The sequence below is a fragment of the Oncorhynchus nerka genome, linkage group LG19 (assembly GCF_034236695.1).
Source record: "Oncorhynchus nerka isolate Pitt River linkage group LG19, Oner_Uvic_2.0, whole genome shotgun sequence".
Classification (NCBI taxonomy): Eukaryota; Metazoa; Chordata; class Actinopteri; order Salmoniformes; family Salmonidae; genus Oncorhynchus; species Oncorhynchus nerka.
This window is the reverse complement of record NC_088414.1, coordinates 43000651-43018710: the sequence shown is the minus strand read 5'-3', so window position 1 is coordinate 43018710 and position 18060 is coordinate 43000651. Positions and strand designations below refer to the sequence as shown.

The window sequence follows — 18060 nt, the reverse complement described above, 5'->3', positions numbered from 1 at the left end:
CACAGTCCTCTATTAAAATAACGATCTGGTATCCACCACAGTCCTCTATTAAAATAACGATCTGGTATCCACCACAGTCCTCTATTAAAATAACGATCTGGTCTGGTATCCACCACAGTCCTCTATTAAAATAACGATCTGGTATCTACATAAGGTATCCACCACAGTCCTCTATTAAAATAACGATCTGGTATCCACCACAGTCCTCTATTAAAATAACGATCTGGTATCCACCACAGTCCTCTATTAAAATAACGATCTGGTATCTACCACAGTCCTCTATTAAAATAACGATCTGGCATCCACCACAGTCCTCTATTAAAATAACGATCTGGTATGATCTAAGGTATCTACCACAGTCCTCTATTAAAATAACGATCTGGCATCCACCACAGTCCTCTATTAAAATAACGATCTGGTATCACCACAGTCCTCTATTAAAATAACGATCTGGTATCTACATAAGGTATCCACCACAGTCCTCTATTAAAATAACGATCTGGTATCTACATAAGGTATCCACCACAGTCCTCTATTAAAATAACGATCTGGTATCTACCACAGTCCTCTATTAAAATAACGATCTGGTATCTACCACAGTCCTCTATTAAAATAACGATCTGGTATCTACATAAGGTATCCACCACAGTCCTCTATTAAAATAACGATCTGGTATCTACATAAGGTATCCACCACAGTCCTCTATTAAAATAACGATCTGGTATCTACATAAGGTATCTACCACAGTCCTCTATTAAAATAACGATCTGGTATCCACCACAGTCCTCTATTAAAATAACGATCTGGTATCTACCACAGTCCTCTATTAAAATAACGATCTGGTATCCACCACAGTCCTCTATTAAAATAACGATCTGGTATCCACCACAGTCCTCTATTAAAATAACGATCTGGTATCTACATAAGGTATCTACCACAGTCCTCTATTAAAATAACGATCTGGTATCCACCACAGTCCTCTATTAAAATAACGATCTGGTATCCACCACAGTCCTCTATTAAAATAACGATCTGGTATCTACCACAGTCCTCTATTAAAATAACGATCTGGTATCCACCACAGTCCTCTATTAAAATAACGATCTGGTATCCACCACAGTCCTCTATTAAAATAACGATCTGGCATCCACCACAGTCCTCTATTAAAATAACGATCTGGCATCCACCACAGTCCTCTATTAAAATAACGATCTGGTATCCACCACAGTCCTCTATTAAAATAACGATCTGGTATCTACATAAGGTATCCACCACAGTCCTCTATTAAAATAACGATCTGGTATCTACATAAGGTATCCACCACAGTCCTCTATTAAAATAACGATCTGGTATCTACATAAGGTATCCACCACAGTCCTCTATTAAAATAACGATCTGGTATCTACCACAGTCCTCTATTAAAATAACGATCTGGTATCTACCACAGTCCTCTATTAAAATAACGATCTGGTATCTATCCACCACAGTCCTCTATTAAAATAACGATCTGGTATCTACATAAGGTATCCACCACAGTCCTCTATTAAAATAACGATCTGGTATCTACACCACCACAGTCCTCTATTAAAATAACGATCTGGTATCCACCCACAGTCCTCTATTAAAATAACGATCTGGTATCCACCACAGTCCTCTATTAAAATAACGATCTGGTATCCACCACAGTCCTCTATTAAAATAACGATCTGGTATCTACCACAGTCCTCTATTAAAATAACGATCTGGTATCCACCACAGTCCTCTATTAAAATAACGATCTGGTATCCACCACAGTCCTCTATTAAAATAACGATCTGGTATCTACATAAGGTATCCACCACAGTCCTCTATTAAAATAACGATCTGGCATCCACCACAGTCCTCTATTAAAATAACGATCTGGTATCTACCACAGTCCTCTATTAAAATAACGATCTGGCATCCACCACAGTCCTCTATTAAAATAACGATCTGGTATCCACCACAGTCCTCTATTAAAATAACGATCTGGTATCTACATAAGGTATCCACCACAGTCCTCTATTAAAATAACGATCTGGTATCTACATAAGGTATCCACCACAGTCCTCTATTAAAATAACGATCTGGTATCTACATAAGGTATCCACCACAGTCCTCTATTAAAATAACGATCTGGTATCTACCACAGTCCTCTATTAAAATAACGATCTGGTATCTACCACAGTCCTCTATTAAAATAACGATCTGGTATCTACATAAGGTATCCACCACAGTCCTCTATTAAAATAACGATCTGGTATCTACATAAGGTATCCACCACAGTCCTCTATTAAAATAACGATCTGGTATCTACCACAGTCCTCTATTAAAATAACGATCTGGTATCTACCACAGTCCTCTATTAAAATAACGATCTGGTATCCACCACAGTCCTCTATTAAAATAACGATCTGGTATCCACCACAGTCCTCTATTAAAATAACGATCTGGTATCCACCACAGTCCTCTATTAAAATAACGATCTGGTATCCACCACAGTCCTCTATTAAAATAACGATCTGGCATCCACCACAGTCCTCTATTAAAATAACGATCTGGTATCCACCACAGTCCTCTATTAAAATAACGATCTGGTATCTACATAAGGTATCCACCACAGTCCTCTATTAAAATAACGATCTGGTATCTACATAAGGTATCCACCACAGTCCTCTATTAAAATAACGATCTGGTATCTACATAAGGTATCCACCACAGTCCTCTATTAAAATAACGATCTGGTATCTACCACAGTCCTCTATTAAAATAACGATCTGGTATCTACCACAGTCCTCTATTAAAATAACGATCTGGTATCTACATAAGGTATCCACCACAGTCCTCTATTAAAATAACGATCTGGTATCTACATAAGGTATCCACCACAGTCCTCTATTAAAATAACGATCTGGTATCTACATAAGGTATCTACCACAGTCCTCTATTAAAATAACGATCTGGTATCCACCACAGTCCTCTATTAAAATAACGATCTGGTATCTACCACAGTCCTCTATTAAAATAACGATCTGGTATCCACCACAGTCCTCTATTAAAATAACGATCTGGTATCCACCACAGTCCTCTATTAAAATAACGATCTGGTATCTACCAGTCCTCTATTAAAATAACGATCTGGTATCTACCACAGTCCTCTATTAAAATATTGATAATACAATACCCCATTATGTCAAAATATATATATATATTTTTTATGAAAACCTGAAATGTTTTTGAGAAATGTATTCAACCCCTTTTATGGCCTAAATAAGTTTCAGGAGTAAAAATGTGTTTAACATGATTTTTGAATGCCTACCTCATCTCTGTACACCACACACACAGATAATTGTAAGGTCCCTCAGTCGAGCCGTGAATTCCATAAACAGCGATGTGCACACACACGGCAGATTAATGTTTCAAAATGCAATCAATTAGCGAGAAAACACTCTTCCCAAAAGTGTACCACAAATGTGATTATACATGTAACGCTTTCTTATAAAAGTGTATTTTGACGGTGAAAATGATCTTCCCCAAACTTGAAACTCACGTGCCGTGCAGCCTATGTGCGCCAGTTAGGCTCTACACCGATTGTAGAGTTACTTGGCCAATTTAGTTGATACAAACCTTATCAAAACATATAGGTGTATGGGCTATGCTTACTGTAAGCTATAGACAACAAACACAGTTGCATTTTATCGATGGCATTTTGAATGCGCAGAGATACCGTGACAAGATCCTGAGGCCCATTGTCATGCCATTCATCCAGCGACATCATTTCAGCATGATAATGCACGGCTGATGTCGCAAGGATTTGTAAAAATTTCCTTGAAGCTGAAAATGTCCCAGTTCTTCCATGGCCTGCATACTCACCAAACATGTCACCCATTGAGCATGTTTGGGATGCTCTGGATCAACGTGTACGACAGGGTGTTCCAGTTCCCGCCAATATCCTCCAACTTCACAAAAAGGAATGGGACAACATTCCACAGGCCAATCAACAGCCCGATCATCTCTATGCAAAGGAGATGTCTGCATGAGGCAAATTCTGGTCACACCAGATATGGACCCAACTATTTTATTTTTTTAAAGGTATCTGTGACCAAAATATTTATCTGTATTGCCAGTAATGGAAAATCGATAGATTAGGGCCTAATTAATTATTTTCAATTGACTGGATTTCCTTATATGAACTGTAACTCAGTAAAACCTTAGCATTTTTTGTTGTTGTTCAGTATAATTTAAATGTATTTTCCTTCCTATATTACTACTAGGGATAGACCAAAATGGGGCAGTTCTATGCTATCTTATAGCCGTACCAACGCTATCAATATCAACCAACAGACAGGGCTACTGCCTATTGAACACAGTTTTGAGTTGGAGACTCCTTGTTACTTTAAAAAGGACGTTGTTGACGCATTTGAAACATTTGGAGCTTACTTCCTCAAAGCCAACTGATTGATCTTATTTTAACGAATACACTATTGAAACGTGTTTCTACTGGTGTCTTCGCCCAATATATTATTGACCATTGCCCAGCTGTTTGTGTTAGAGATGTGAGAATACACAATTCTGAGCCTTGTGTCATCACAAAGAGGGGCGACAGGGTAGCCTAGTGGTTGGAACGTTGGACTAGTAACCGAAAGGTTGCAAGATCGAATCCCCGAGCTGACAAGGTACAAATATGTAATTCTGCCCCTGAACAAGGCAGTTAACCCACTGTTCCCCGGTAGGCCGTCGTTGAAAATAAGAATTTGTTCATAACTGACTTGCCTAGTTAAATAAAAGGTAAAAACATATATTTTTATAAACTCATTTTAAAAAGTGGGACTTTAAACACATCAGTGAAGAGGCTTTTTTTCTTCATGATCTTTACTTTAGTGACCTTGATTGTATTTTAGCCATTTTGGAGATGTCTTCGATGCTATTGTGGATCCATTGAATGCCTGGTACACTCCGGAATTATCAGAAGTCATTCATAAAAAGAGATGATGCTTGGGTCAAGGCCAGGAACACAGGCTTAGTCCCAGACTGGCAAGCTTTGAAGCAACTGAGGAATAATTGTGTGAAACGAAAATCAGAAAGGCTAAATCAGATTATTACGTAAACTCTCTTTCGGATTGTAATGAGAACCCGGCTAAATTCTAGAAGAAAAAAATAAATAATGTGTTCTACTTCTTCCTCTCTGACACAACAAATTAATTCCGACACAAGCCTCATTACACAAAAAAAATATGCCATCACTGATGCATTTAATTACCATTTAATTTTTTCTTATCATTATTTATTATTATTATTTCAGCAGGCTCTATTTCAAATCATTTCTAAGTTTATTCACAATGGATATTGGGCTGGATACGGAAAACTTGCTGAATGATAAGATAAATTATAGTCAAGGCTTTGATTTTAGGCTATTCACAGAAGAAAAAAATAAGCCCTTGACGCTTTGCTAACAATAGACAACGAGAAATGCAGAAGGGCCGACCAATTGGATCCTGGTGTTCAGCGCCCACCATGGTTGGCTCAATAACACACTTTTTCGTTATTTTTTAAAATTTTTTATATTGTTATCAGGAAATATTTAAAAAAATATGGAAATGAGCTGTTGTGCTGCCACTCCACAAGGACAGGGATAGTAGTGATCTTAAATCACCATCGAATCATTTCAAGGCTTCCTTGTCCAGCAAAGATTCTAGAATCCTGGTAAAAATGTACAACTTTGCAATTTTTTTTAAATCTGAGAAATGAATGCAAACCAAATCAGGGTTTAGGCCTGGACATCCAATCAGGGTCTAGTCCTGGGCATAGCACTATTACAGCAACCACTTTAGTTGTTAATGATCTAGGTCTGAGCGCTGACACCTGTTCATGGTTATCTTAGTGACAGAACTCAGGCCATCGTGATTGATTGGGATGAGTCCACATGTCTTGAAGTACATAAAAGGTGTTCCGCAGGGGACGATACTCGGACCTGTTCATTTCACTATTTATATGAATGCTATTGGTCAATCTGAAAAAAAAAAAACACATTTCATCTATATGTAAATAATACTATTATGTACGCAATTTCCCCAACTGCTGACCTGGCTGCAGTTGTGCACGAAGTCCTTACTGATTTAAAACGTGTCTCAGATGGATGACATCTTCACTCATCAGATAGTTCTAGAAATCGAACGATTCCCTGAATACTTACATCTCGGTATTTGGATTGACAATGATTTATCGAAAAAAAAGAAAAAAAAAAATTAAACATACGACTAAGCTTGAAACTAAGATTTTAAAAGTGGGATTTTTTTTTTTTTACAGAAACAGATCGTCTCTGTTGTCAGCAGGAAGCAGATTGCGCAGTCAACCTTTCTACCAGTTCTCAATTATGGTGATACTAAACGCCAAAGTGCAGCTGCTTCTACTCTTAAACACCTGGATGCCATTTTTCATAGCACCCTTTGCTTTATCAAAGGAAATCAATCAAATCAAATGTATTTATAAAGCCCTTCTTACATCAGCTGATGTCACAAAGCGCTGTACAGAAACCCAGCCTAAAACCCCCAAACAGCAAGCAATGCAGGTGTTGGTCAACTTTTAATTACTCATCACTGTATTCTTTACCAAAAGGTTGGCTGGACCTCTGAAGTCACATCATTGCACTATTTTGTTTTGTTTACAAAGCCCTGCTCCACAAGCTTCCGACTCACAGGGTTGGTTAACTCTGGAGACACCTTTGGTGTCTAGAAAGTTAGGTAGATATAAGCCTTTCGTTTCTCTGCGCAATGCACTTTAACATTGGAGGAATTGGTGACTCTAGGGCATTTCAGATGGTTGTCAGGGAAACGTTTTACTGAAGAATGTGTCTGTTTTATGTCTGTGTTTTGCTTTCCGTGTATTGTGTATAATAACGTGTATTTAAATGTGTGTATGAATGTATTTATGGTATTTTGATGTGTATTGTGGCGCTTCACAGGGCTAATCTGGAAAAGACACCTTGGTCTCAGCATCGACTCCCTGTCTAAATAAAGAGACCTTGGTCTCAGCATTGACTCCCTGTCTAAATAAAGACACCTTGGTCTCAGTATTGACTCCCTGTCTAAATAAAGAGACCTTGGTCTCAGCATCGACTCCCTGTCTAAATAAAGACACCTTGGTCTCAGCATCGACTCCCTGTCTAAATAAAGACACCTTGGTCTCAGCATCGACTCCCTGTCTAAATAAAGACACCTTGGTCTCAGCATCGACTCCCTGTCTAAATAAAGACACCTTGGTCTCAGTATTGACTCCCTGTCTAAATAAAGAGACCTTGGTCTCAGCATCGACTCCCTGTCTAAATAAAGACACCTTGGTCTCAGCATCGACTCCCTGTCTAAATAAAGACACCTTGGTCTCAGCATCGACTCCCTGTCTAAATAAAGACACCTTGGTCTCAGCATCGACTCCCTGTCTAAATAAAGACACCTTGGTCTCAGCATCGACTCCCTGTCTAAATAAAGACACCTTGGTCTCAGCATTGACTCCCAGTCTAAATAAAAGTTAAATAAAACATTTAAAACAACCAACTTGACAGAGCTTGAAGAATTACAAAAACAATATTGTACAATCCAAGTGTACAAAGCTCTTAGACACTTACCCAGAAAGACTCTCAGCTGTAATCGCTGCCTAAGGTGATTGTAACATGTATTGACTTGGGGTTGAATACTTATGTAATTAAAAAATATATTAGTGTTTAATTTTTCATAAATCTTTTATATAAAAAAAAAAGTTAGGATTTTTCTTCCACTTTGACATTAAAGTTATGTGTAGATTGTTGACCAAAAAAATTACAATTAAAACCATTTTAATCCCACCTTGTAACAAACAGTTTTATAAATCAAGTTATTGTCGTCATCAGTGTGGACGAGAAGACGGAAGACTCACCTGCTGTCTGAGCTGGGTTGATGCCGATACCGTCTGTCATGAGAGAGAACAGGGATTAGCATAAATAGCAATACATGAATGAATAAAACACCAAAACATGAATAAATAAAACTAAGAATTAAAACATGCAAAAAAGAGTGGTTGAGAGAGAGGGGGGGTTGATGAGTAAGACTGTCACATGGTAACGCTGCTGCACTAGACAACAACAAAAACAACCACATTTAACAGTATGTGTTACATAGACAGACATCTTTTTCAAGGACCTTTTTTTTTGTCAGAGATATTACAGATACAGAAAAAGCACAGCCCCCCCCTTTTTCTGATTGTCTCTACTTTTACATATTATTGATCCTGAATGTTATCAGATCTTCAACCAAAACCACATTTTAGATTAAAGGTAACCCAAGTTTACAAACACCCAAATCCCCTGTGTGAACAAAATGATCGCCCCTTTACACTCAATAACTGGTTGTGCCACCTTTAGCTGCAATGACTGCAACCAACCACTTCCTGTAGTTAGTGATCAGTCCACCTTTAACTGCAATGACTCCAACCAACCACTTCCTGTAGTTAGTGATCAGTCCACCTTTAACTGCAATGACTCCAACCAACCACTTCCTGTAGTTAGTGATCAGTCCACCTTTAACTGCAATGACTCCAACCAACCACTTCCTGTAGTTGTTGATCAGTCTCTCACTTCGCTGTGGAGGAATTCAGGCCCCCTCTTCCATGCATAACTGCTTTAACTCAGCGACAATTGTGGGTTTTCAAGCCTGAACTGCTCGTTTCAAGTCCTGCCACAACATCTCAATTGGGATTAGGTCTAGACTTTGATTAGGCCAATCCAGAACTTCAAATTTGTTTATTTTGAACCATTTTCATGTAGACTTGATTGTGTGTTTTAGATCATTGTCTTGCTGCATGACCCAGCTGTGTTTCAGCTTCAGCTCATAGATGGATAGGGAGTTAGGGCCTTAAGGCCTGACATTCTCCTTTAGAATTACCTAATAGAGCAGAATTCCATGGTTCGTTCTATTAAGGCAAGTCGTCCAGGTCCTGAGGCAGCAAAGCATCCCCAAACCATCACACTACCACCACCACCATGCTTGACCGTTGGTATGAGGTTCTTAATGTGGAAGGCAGTGTTTGGTTTTCGCCAGGCATTATGGGACCCACTGACACAATGCAACAGAATCACCTGTTTCTAATAAGACCGACACAATGTAACAGAATCACCTGTTGTTTCTAATTATACTGACACAATGTAACAGACTCACCGTTAGTAATGATGGCACTGGTGGCTGCTGGTACTTTGAACTGTGAGAGGAAACAGACAGAATGATCATGCTATACACCTGCCTCTCAGTAGTCCAGGGGTGTTCAGACCTCTCCTCTGTGACCCCCAACCGTTCCATGCATTTGATCTATTCCAGACCGAGCCCACCTGATTCAACTTGTCAACTCATCCTCAACCTCATGACTAAGGTGAATCAGGTGAACTATTTCAGGGCTACAACAAATGTGTGAAATGTCTACGGGTCCTTGTGAAGAGGTTTGAAAACCCCCGGAAGGACAGCCAGGTGAGAGGGGACTTGGGTTTACAGGCTCACAGGGAGAGAGGGGACTTGGGCCCACGGGGAGAGAGGGGACTTGGGCCCACGGGGAGAGAGGGGACTTGGGCCCACGGGGAGAGAGGGGACTTGGGCCCACGGGGAGAGGGGACTTGGGCCCACGGGGGAGAGAGGGGACTTGGGCCCACGGGGAGAGAGGGGACTTGGGCCCACGGGGAGAGAGGGGACTTGGGCCCACGGGGAGAGAGGGGACTTGGGCCCACGGGGAGAGAGGGGACTTGGGCCCACGGGGAGAGAGGGGACTTGGGCCCACGGGGAGAGACTTGGGACTTGGGCCACGGGGAGAGAGGGGACTTGGGCCCACGGGGAGAGAGGGGACTTGGGCCCACGGGAGAGAGGGGACTTGGGCCCACGGGGAGAGAGGGGACTTGGGCCCACGGGAGAGAGGGGACTTGGGCCCACGGGGAGAGGGGACTTGGGCCCACGGGGAGAGAGGGGACTTGGGCCCACGGGAGAGAGGGGACTTGGGCCCACGGGGAGAGAGGGGACTTGGGCCCACGGGGAGAGAGGGGACTTGGGCCCACGGGGAGAGAGGGGACTTGGGCCCACGGGGAGAGGGGGACTTGGGCCCACGGGGACTTGGGCCCACGGGGAGAGGGGAGAGGGGACTTGGGCCCACGGAGAGAGGGGACTTGGGCCCACGGGGACTTGGGCCCACGGGGAGAGAGGGGACTTGGGCCCACGGGGAGAGAGGGGACTTGGGCCCACGGGGAGAGAGGGACTTGGGCCCACGGGGGAGAGAGGGACTTGGGCCCACTTGGGGGGAGAGAGGGACTTGGGCCCACGGGGAGAGGGGACTTGGGCCCACGGGGAGAGAGGGGACTTGGGCCCACGGGGAGAGAGGGGACTTGGGCCCACGGGGAGAGAGGGGACTTGGGCCACTTGGGCCCAGGGGAGAGAGGGGACTTGGGCCCACGGGGAGAGAGGGGACTTGGGCCCACGGGGAGAGAGGGGACTTGGGCCCACGGGGAGAGGGGGACTTGGGCACGGGGAGAGAGGGGAGTTGGGCCCACAGGGAGAGAGGGGAGTTGGGCCCACAGGGAGAGAGGGGAGTTGGGGTCACAGGGAGAGAGGGGAGTTGGGGTCACAGGGAGAGAGGGGGTCTTGGGGTCACAGGGAGAGGGAGTTGGGGTCACAGGGAGAGAGGGAGTTGGGGTCACAGGGAGAGAGGGGAGTTGGGGTCACAGGGAGAGAGGGGAGTTGGGGTCACAGGGAGAGAGGGGAGTTGGGGTCACAGGGAGAGAGGGGAGTTGGGGTCACAGGGAGAGAGGGGAGTTGGGGTCACAGGGAGAGAGGGGAGTTACAGGGAGAGAGGGGAGTTGGGGTCACAGGGGAGAGGGAGTTGGGGTCACAGGGAGAGAGGGGAGTTGGGGTCACAGGGAGAGAGGGGAGTTGGGGTCACAGGGAGAGAGGGGAGTTGGGGTCACAGGGAGAGAGGGGAGTTGGGGTCACAGGGAGAGAGGGGAGTTGGGGTCACAGGGAGAGAGGGGAGTTGGGGTCACAGGGAGAGAGGGGAGTTGGGGTCACAGGGAGAGAGGGGAGTTGGGGTCACAGGGAGAGAGGGGAGTTGGGGTCACAGGGAGAGAGGGAGTTGGGGTCACAGGGAGAGAGGGTTGGGGTCAGTTGGGGTCACAGGGAGAGAGGGAGTTGGGGTCACAGGGAGAGAGGGAGTTGGGGTCACAGGGAGAGAGGGAGGGGGTCACAGGGAGAGAGGGGAGTTGGGGTCACAGGGAGAGAGGGGAGTTGGGGTCACAGGGAGAGAGGGGAGTTGGGGTCACAGGGAGAGAGGGGAGTTGGGGTCACAGGGAGAGAGGGGGAGTTGGGGTCACAGGGAGAGAGGGAGTTGGGGTCACAGGGAGAGAGGGGAGTTGGGGTCACAGGGAGAGAGGGGAGTTGGGGTCACAGGGAGAGAGGGGAGTTGGGCTCACAGGGAGAGAGAGACATACACATACAGAGTTGTGGCAGTGCATGTGTGATGAGATGGTGTAAAGATTTCCTTTTTAGATCGTCTGATGTTTCTGCTTATAATGTCCCACATTTTGGTAGGCTATTTGTTAGTCAGCTTGTCTATAATTAGATACATGCAGCCTCTCTTCTATCTGTTCTATGTTACCCCAGAGGACTAAACAAATCCTTGCTCACCAGAATAATGTCATAAATCTATAGAAGTAACACTTCAATCTAGTTGACATTGGTAAAAATGTGTTCTCATTCATCTCTACTTCTCTCACAGCAAAGATGTTTAGGGACCGGGGGGGAATAAAATGCAATAACTAAAAAGAATGGGAAAGATTTCCTGTGCAAAAATGTTTAAGTGAGATCAGTTTGAAAGGTTTTTAAAAGGAAATTAAAAGCTGTTCAAAAGACCCAACATATTTTTTTTTATATGATTTCAGTTCGGCTTGGATGCATATTTTGTGTGGTTGAAGTACTAATCAGCTTTTACGATGCTGATAAAGACAGCACCTTTACAGACGGTCCCTAACCACGCAGTCATTCTCACAAGATGCTGAAAGAAATCAGTTCTCCACTCCTATTCCTGAGTCAAAATGTACATTCGGTGTATCATTTTACTGCAAGAAATGCTTAATAGTATAGAGCAGGAGCTAATAGTAAATTGGCTATGTAAGAGGTTATAGATCTACAGTCAGTGTCCAGACAGGCTACTATTACATTTAACACATCTGAACAGTATAGTTCCCTTGACGGGCCATTTTGAAGTCCCCTGTCATGTGACTGTGGAATTTGTATAGCGCCTCACACATCATTATACAGAATAGAGCCGGCACACTGCAATCAACCAGTTTCACTACTTTCACCAAATCTTTCCCAAACATTAGACTACTGTTCTGGCCCTCCCTAGTCTTTATTTTCAACTCTACATTTCACATGTTTTTTTTTCCCATTTTCTTACTGAATTAAAAAGTCTAAAGTAATCCCTCTCACCCCCCCCCCCCCCTTAAAAGATTTAGATGCACTACTGTTCCACTGGATGTCATAAGGTGAATGCACCAATTTGTAAGTCGCTCTGGATAAGAGCGTCTGCTAAATGACTTAAATGTAAAATGTCTGAAATTGTCCCTTTTTGCCTCAGTGGATTGATGTAAAATGTTCCCAAAATGATTTGCTGTGTATGTGTTGCCTACAGTTAGACCTAAAACTAAAGCAATGTGCTACAACAGATACAAATTATGAAAGAAAAACCTCACATGTAGCCTATAGATATGAATTGCACATTGACGTATTTTTTATGCATTATTTTCCCATTATTCAACCCTAAACCTGCCCGTCTTGCGGATATAACCGCAGGGCCTGCTGGTCATGAGTCAACCCCGCGCATCACTAGTTATCAGGGAGGCTGCTGAGCTTCGATACAGAGAGAAAGTGACGGAGGACCATCTTCACGCTCTGTAACCGCAGTAGAGATTAAAGGATTTGTCCTAATAAAATGTCAAAACTGTGAAAAACGCTGAATGTTCCAGAGGAATGTCTAATCTGTTCTATTTGAGTTCTCCTAACTGGGCACTTCGGGTTTTGTTTTCTAGCGAAGTTTTGGTAAATAAAACAAAAGGACGCACCAAGTCCATTGCAAAAAATAATGCTTAAAAATGATTTATTATTATTTATTGATGAAAATACCAGTCGGTCATGCATATCGGTCTACGGGTTAATTTACATAATTTGGTGGAAATTAAAGTGGTGTGTGTATTTTTCGTTAGTTGTTATGATTCTTCTTTATAAAAAGGGTAAAGCATACCGATACAGAGTTTAAGATGAAAATATGTCAGACTGTGTGAGAGCTGCTGCTGCAGTTCCTGTTGCTGCTGCAGTTCCTGTTGCTGCTGGCGTGAAACATGCTTTTAGAAGCTTGAATAAATTGTGCAACAATTCTAAATTCTAATTGCGTGTTAAAAACAGTTCTGACGGCCATGATTGAAAGAAAAAAAAAACAACACTATTTTTACTTATAAAACTGGTCATTGAAGTGGGCTGTCACAACGTACGATGTGATGTGAAACCTGAACATTTCACTTCGTATTATAAGGCAAGTCTTACCTTGCTTCAAAGTAGCCTAGACAAAATCTGTTTCTATAAACGTGGAGTCAATTATTTTATAAAGACCTCCATATGCCATTGAAACTAGTAGCCTTTTTCTCTCATGTCCTATTATCTATTGTTCTATTGGTTTTCAAAACCCTAGTCATATTAGCATCCCATGCTAGTTGTTGATAATCCTAGGCATATTAGCATCCCATGCTAGTTGATGATAACCCGAGTCATATTAGCATCCCATGCTAGTTGATGATAATCCTAGTCATATTAGCATCCCATGCTAGTTGTTGATAATCCTAGTCATATTAGCATCCCATGCTAGTTGTTCATTACCCTAGTCATATTAGCATCCCATGCTAGTTGATGATAATCCTAGTCATATTAGCATCCCATGCTAGTTGTTCATTACCCTAGTCATATTAGCATCCCATGCTAGTTGTTGATAATCCTAGTCATATTAGCATCCCATGCTAGTTGTTGATAATCCTAGTCATATTAGCATCCCATGCTAGTTGTTGATAATCCTGTTCATATTAGCATCCCATGCTAGTTGTTGATAACCCTAGTCATATCAGCATCCCATGCTAGTTGTTGATAACCCTAGTCATATTAGCATCCCATGCTAGTTGTTGATAACCCTTGTCATATTAGCATCCCATGCTAGTTGTTGATAACCATTTGTCATATTAGCATCCCATGCTAGTTGTTGATAACCCTTGTCATATTAGCATCCCATGCTAGTTGTTGATAACCCTTGTCATATTAGCATCCCATGCTAGTTGATGCATCTTTACATCTCCCCCCTTTCTAAATGTGGAATGGATATGTTCATCTCTGTCACATGAAACAGCTCTCATTTGCAATGTACTTGTAACAACTCTGTTTTCCGGCTAATTACATTATGGAACAAACATTTGCGCGTACCCCAATGCCATGTGCGCATTGCAGTGCTTATAATGTGAAGAAATAATAGTTTATAAAAAGTTTTTTTTTTTTTTATGTACTGGTTGAATGATTTTGGGATCTTTCATCCTGCAACTGTCCCAGAGTCAGTTTGGAATAGGCAATAGATTTTTCCGCACAGAATGACAAGCTGACAAAACAGAATAGGTCAACTTTCTAGCATGGAGGAATTAGTAGACTGACATAGTTGAGTGGTTTTGCTGTTCGTTATACTCAACTTGTTGGCTGTGGAAAAGTAAATGTTGATAGTTTTTCTAAAACATCTTCAAAGTGCGTTTAATCGGAATTCGTTAAGGACCACACGCCGTTGCATCCTCGACTTGAATGTTCTGTTAAGACGAATTACCTTCATCTAGATGTAATTTATATCATTCTGATCACAGTGGGTGGACACCCTAAATCAGGTTACACACCTAATGCATATGGGTACAGTACATTTCTCAAATGTCTGATCCATTAAAATGTTTCCAGTCAAATGTCCGGCCCTACATTTTCCTAAAAGGAAACTGTGGTGGCACACACACACACACACACACACAGGGGGGGAGACACACACAAAAGTCATCAAGGGGGAAGGGAGGGGAAGCTAATCATTAATGAAAGATTCCGCTATCTATAAGAAACAGCCTGAAGGCAAAAACACTAATAATTGAGATTTTGTTCGCAGAAGAGCAAAGAAAACTCCTCTGCTGTCAACCATCAAAATCAGCCTCAACATTCTAAGAACATAATTGTCTCTGTGAGGATTCTACTTTGCATAAAGAGGACAAAGCATAGAGCAGCAGAAACAGCCATCACTCATGTCTGCTTGAATCATGAGGAGCCTCATGTGTTTTCTATGGGGTTATAGAGGAACACATCTCAAGAGAATGCCCCTGTTATTGTCACACAGAGAGACAGAGGAGATGCCACTGGTCTGAAGTCAGGGAGATAAGGATGGCTAAGCGAGCACAGAGCAGCACGGGCATCCTAAATCAATCACAGATGAGCAGGAGAATGAGGAGAGAAAGAGAAACGCATTATGTAGCTGGGAATGGACAATGGGTTGAAGAGGGAGGGTAGGAAAGATACAAATGAATTACTGCTACCCTCAAAGCATTACCCTTCTGCCTCATTTAATCTCTAGGCTAATTCACTCTGTCCATTATTTGGATGATGATTATTGTAATAGGTTGCATTCATAAATCTAAATATTAAAAGGAAAGGAATCCATTGATTCAAGGAGGTCTGATCGGTATTATAAACGATGCTTACCATCTACTAGAAATAGGTTATTGACTTAATATCATGTGGAATGACAGTCCCAGCTACGGAAGCAGGCAGGGTGGGACCAGGCTAAACAAAGAGGAAATGCTCAAGCCTGCTATCTATATGGTATATCGTGTATTGTTGCCATGTCATACATGTAAGAGAGGAGACTGAGGAGAGACTCTAGCCTTACCCTTACTAGAGGTGCTGTATCTAATCTTTGATAGTTGCCTTGCAACAGAGGAGGACTCCATACTGTAGGCAAAGCCTACAGCAACGCCTAAGTGCTGTAGCCAACTCTAGTATTATATCATTGCTATGCCATACATGTATGAGAGACTGAGGAGACTCAACCCTCACATCCATACATGTATAAGAGACTGAAGAGAGACTCAACCCTATCAATCTATACATGTATAAGAGACTGAAGAGAGACTCAACCCTCACATCCATACATGTATGAGTGACTGAGGAGACTCATCCATACATGTATGAGTGACTGAGGAGACTCATCCATACATGTATGAGTGACTGAGGAGACTCATCCCTCACATCCATACATGTATGAAAGGAGACTGAAGAGAGACTCAATCCTCATATCCATACTCTGTGCTATTGTTCCTCTTTTTTTGGGGGGGGGGGCTACATCTTGTAAAGTGGGTTGTGACCCCTTAAAAATGCTTTCGCTTGACTTGTTGTATTATAGCCAACTACTAGTATTTTTTGTTGTTGCAACACCCAGTATGAGATGAACTAACCTCCTCCGCTGCAAACTTCAACACGGCTGTAAACGGCGTGCTCTCTGGGACGCTGAGTCTGAAACAAGAAATACACATCTATTTTATACATCACTCCAACTCTCTGCTCTCCATGGAACGACCCCCTTTCAATATTTCCTTTCCTCTCCCTCTCCTTTATCTTCCTCCTGTAATCAGTAAGGAAAGGCTTCATGGGCCAATTTGCTGCGGCGCTGCAGAGTCCAAGTTCTGTGTTGATTGTTCAACTACGACGTCACATTTCATAAAGTGCAAAAACAGCCAGTCATCGAGGTAAGTGGTGACGTGTGGTAAACTGGCTGAAAGCCTGGAACACATAGGCTAGTTAGTTAGCAATGTTGTAATTAAACGTTATTTGGAAACGTCTGCAAACACATTGCAAGAGGTTTATGTTATGCCAAGATCCTAAGCAAATGACAGTGCTAATGGCAACAACGAACGCATCGGCAAAACTGACTACCGTCATAGTGAATTGGCACGCTAGCTAACTTTGCTGGCCAGTGACAGCTGTGTTATGGTTCAAGGGAACAACATGCTTCCAAGAGGTAGCAGCTAGCCAGCTAGCATCTTGCAATTAGCTTCTACTAGTAGCTAGATAGCTTCAATACTTAGCTAGCTGCAGACGAATATAATGAAGATCACAGCTAGCTGAACAAGCTACATGCATGGGTGTGACGGTAAGCATCAGTATTCATTGATGTTTTTAGCTAACGTTAATGCTGATCTGTCACTTACACTTTGTAGGGGAGCCGGGGATCCGACGTCAGAGTGATTTTAAACGTGACTTTAGACCTGAAGGAGGAAACAAACACAGTTATCATCACACTGCTTTTTTGCTAAATAATAGTAATTTATTAAATGTGTATTATAGGACAGAATGAGAGGTAAACTTACATTTTCTTGGTGACTGTGGTCTCTACTCCACACCGTTAACGTAGACCCGGAAGTCAGAAGGACTCCGTGGACACGTCATCAGTTCGATAAGGTTTTAGCAGCCTCGCCGAATGAGTTAAATGTTTTTTTTAATAGAAATACTTAAAAAATGGTGTTCCATTAATTTATTGAATAGTACAGTCTTGAAACAAATAACAAAACAGAAAAAGTTGTGCTATTAAAAGATAGGCGTCTTTGACAGAGTGCTTGTCAATTTACCGTAACATACGACCACATGCGCACACCTATTTGTACATTTGCAGAACTACAAAGCCCAAGTGACTGATGATGTATTTGCTTGAAGAATCAACTATTAATATACCATCACTATATACAGAAAATGTAGGGTAGCGATAACTGTTTTTCCATGACATTACACTAGAAGTAAAGTGTGCAGTGATTTGCAGAATGTAGGGTCGCGATAACTTTTTTCCATGACATTACACTAGAAGTAAAGTATGCAGTGATTTGCAGAAAGTATGTTGCCTTGCTCTCATGCATGTATAAAGTCATCTCATGCATGTATAAAG

At 42.2% G+C, this 18060-nt stretch overlaps 1 protein-coding gene across 1 annotated transcript in view; it reads right to left on the bottom strand.

Annotated features, from left to right (window-relative positions):
• The window catches only part of ufm1 (ubiquitin-fold modifier 1), a 44447-nt gene extending 26849 nt beyond the window's left edge, over window positions 1–17598 (bottom strand). The window contains exons 1-5 of the mRNA XM_065004960.1: window positions 17492–17598; window positions 17333–17389; window positions 16580–16637; window positions 9204–9243; window positions 7927–7959 (exon numbers count right to left, since the gene is read on the bottom strand). Coding sequence (XP_064861032.1) covers window positions 7927–7959; window positions 9204–9243; window positions 16580–16637; window positions 17333–17389; window positions 17492–17493 — 190 coding nt within the window. The 5' untranslated portion in view covers window positions 17494–17598. The remainder of the gene's footprint in view (window positions 1–7926; window positions 7960–9203; window positions 9244–16579; window positions 16638–17332; window positions 17390–17491) is intronic.
• Between the last annotated feature and the right edge of the window lie 462 nt (window positions 17599–18060).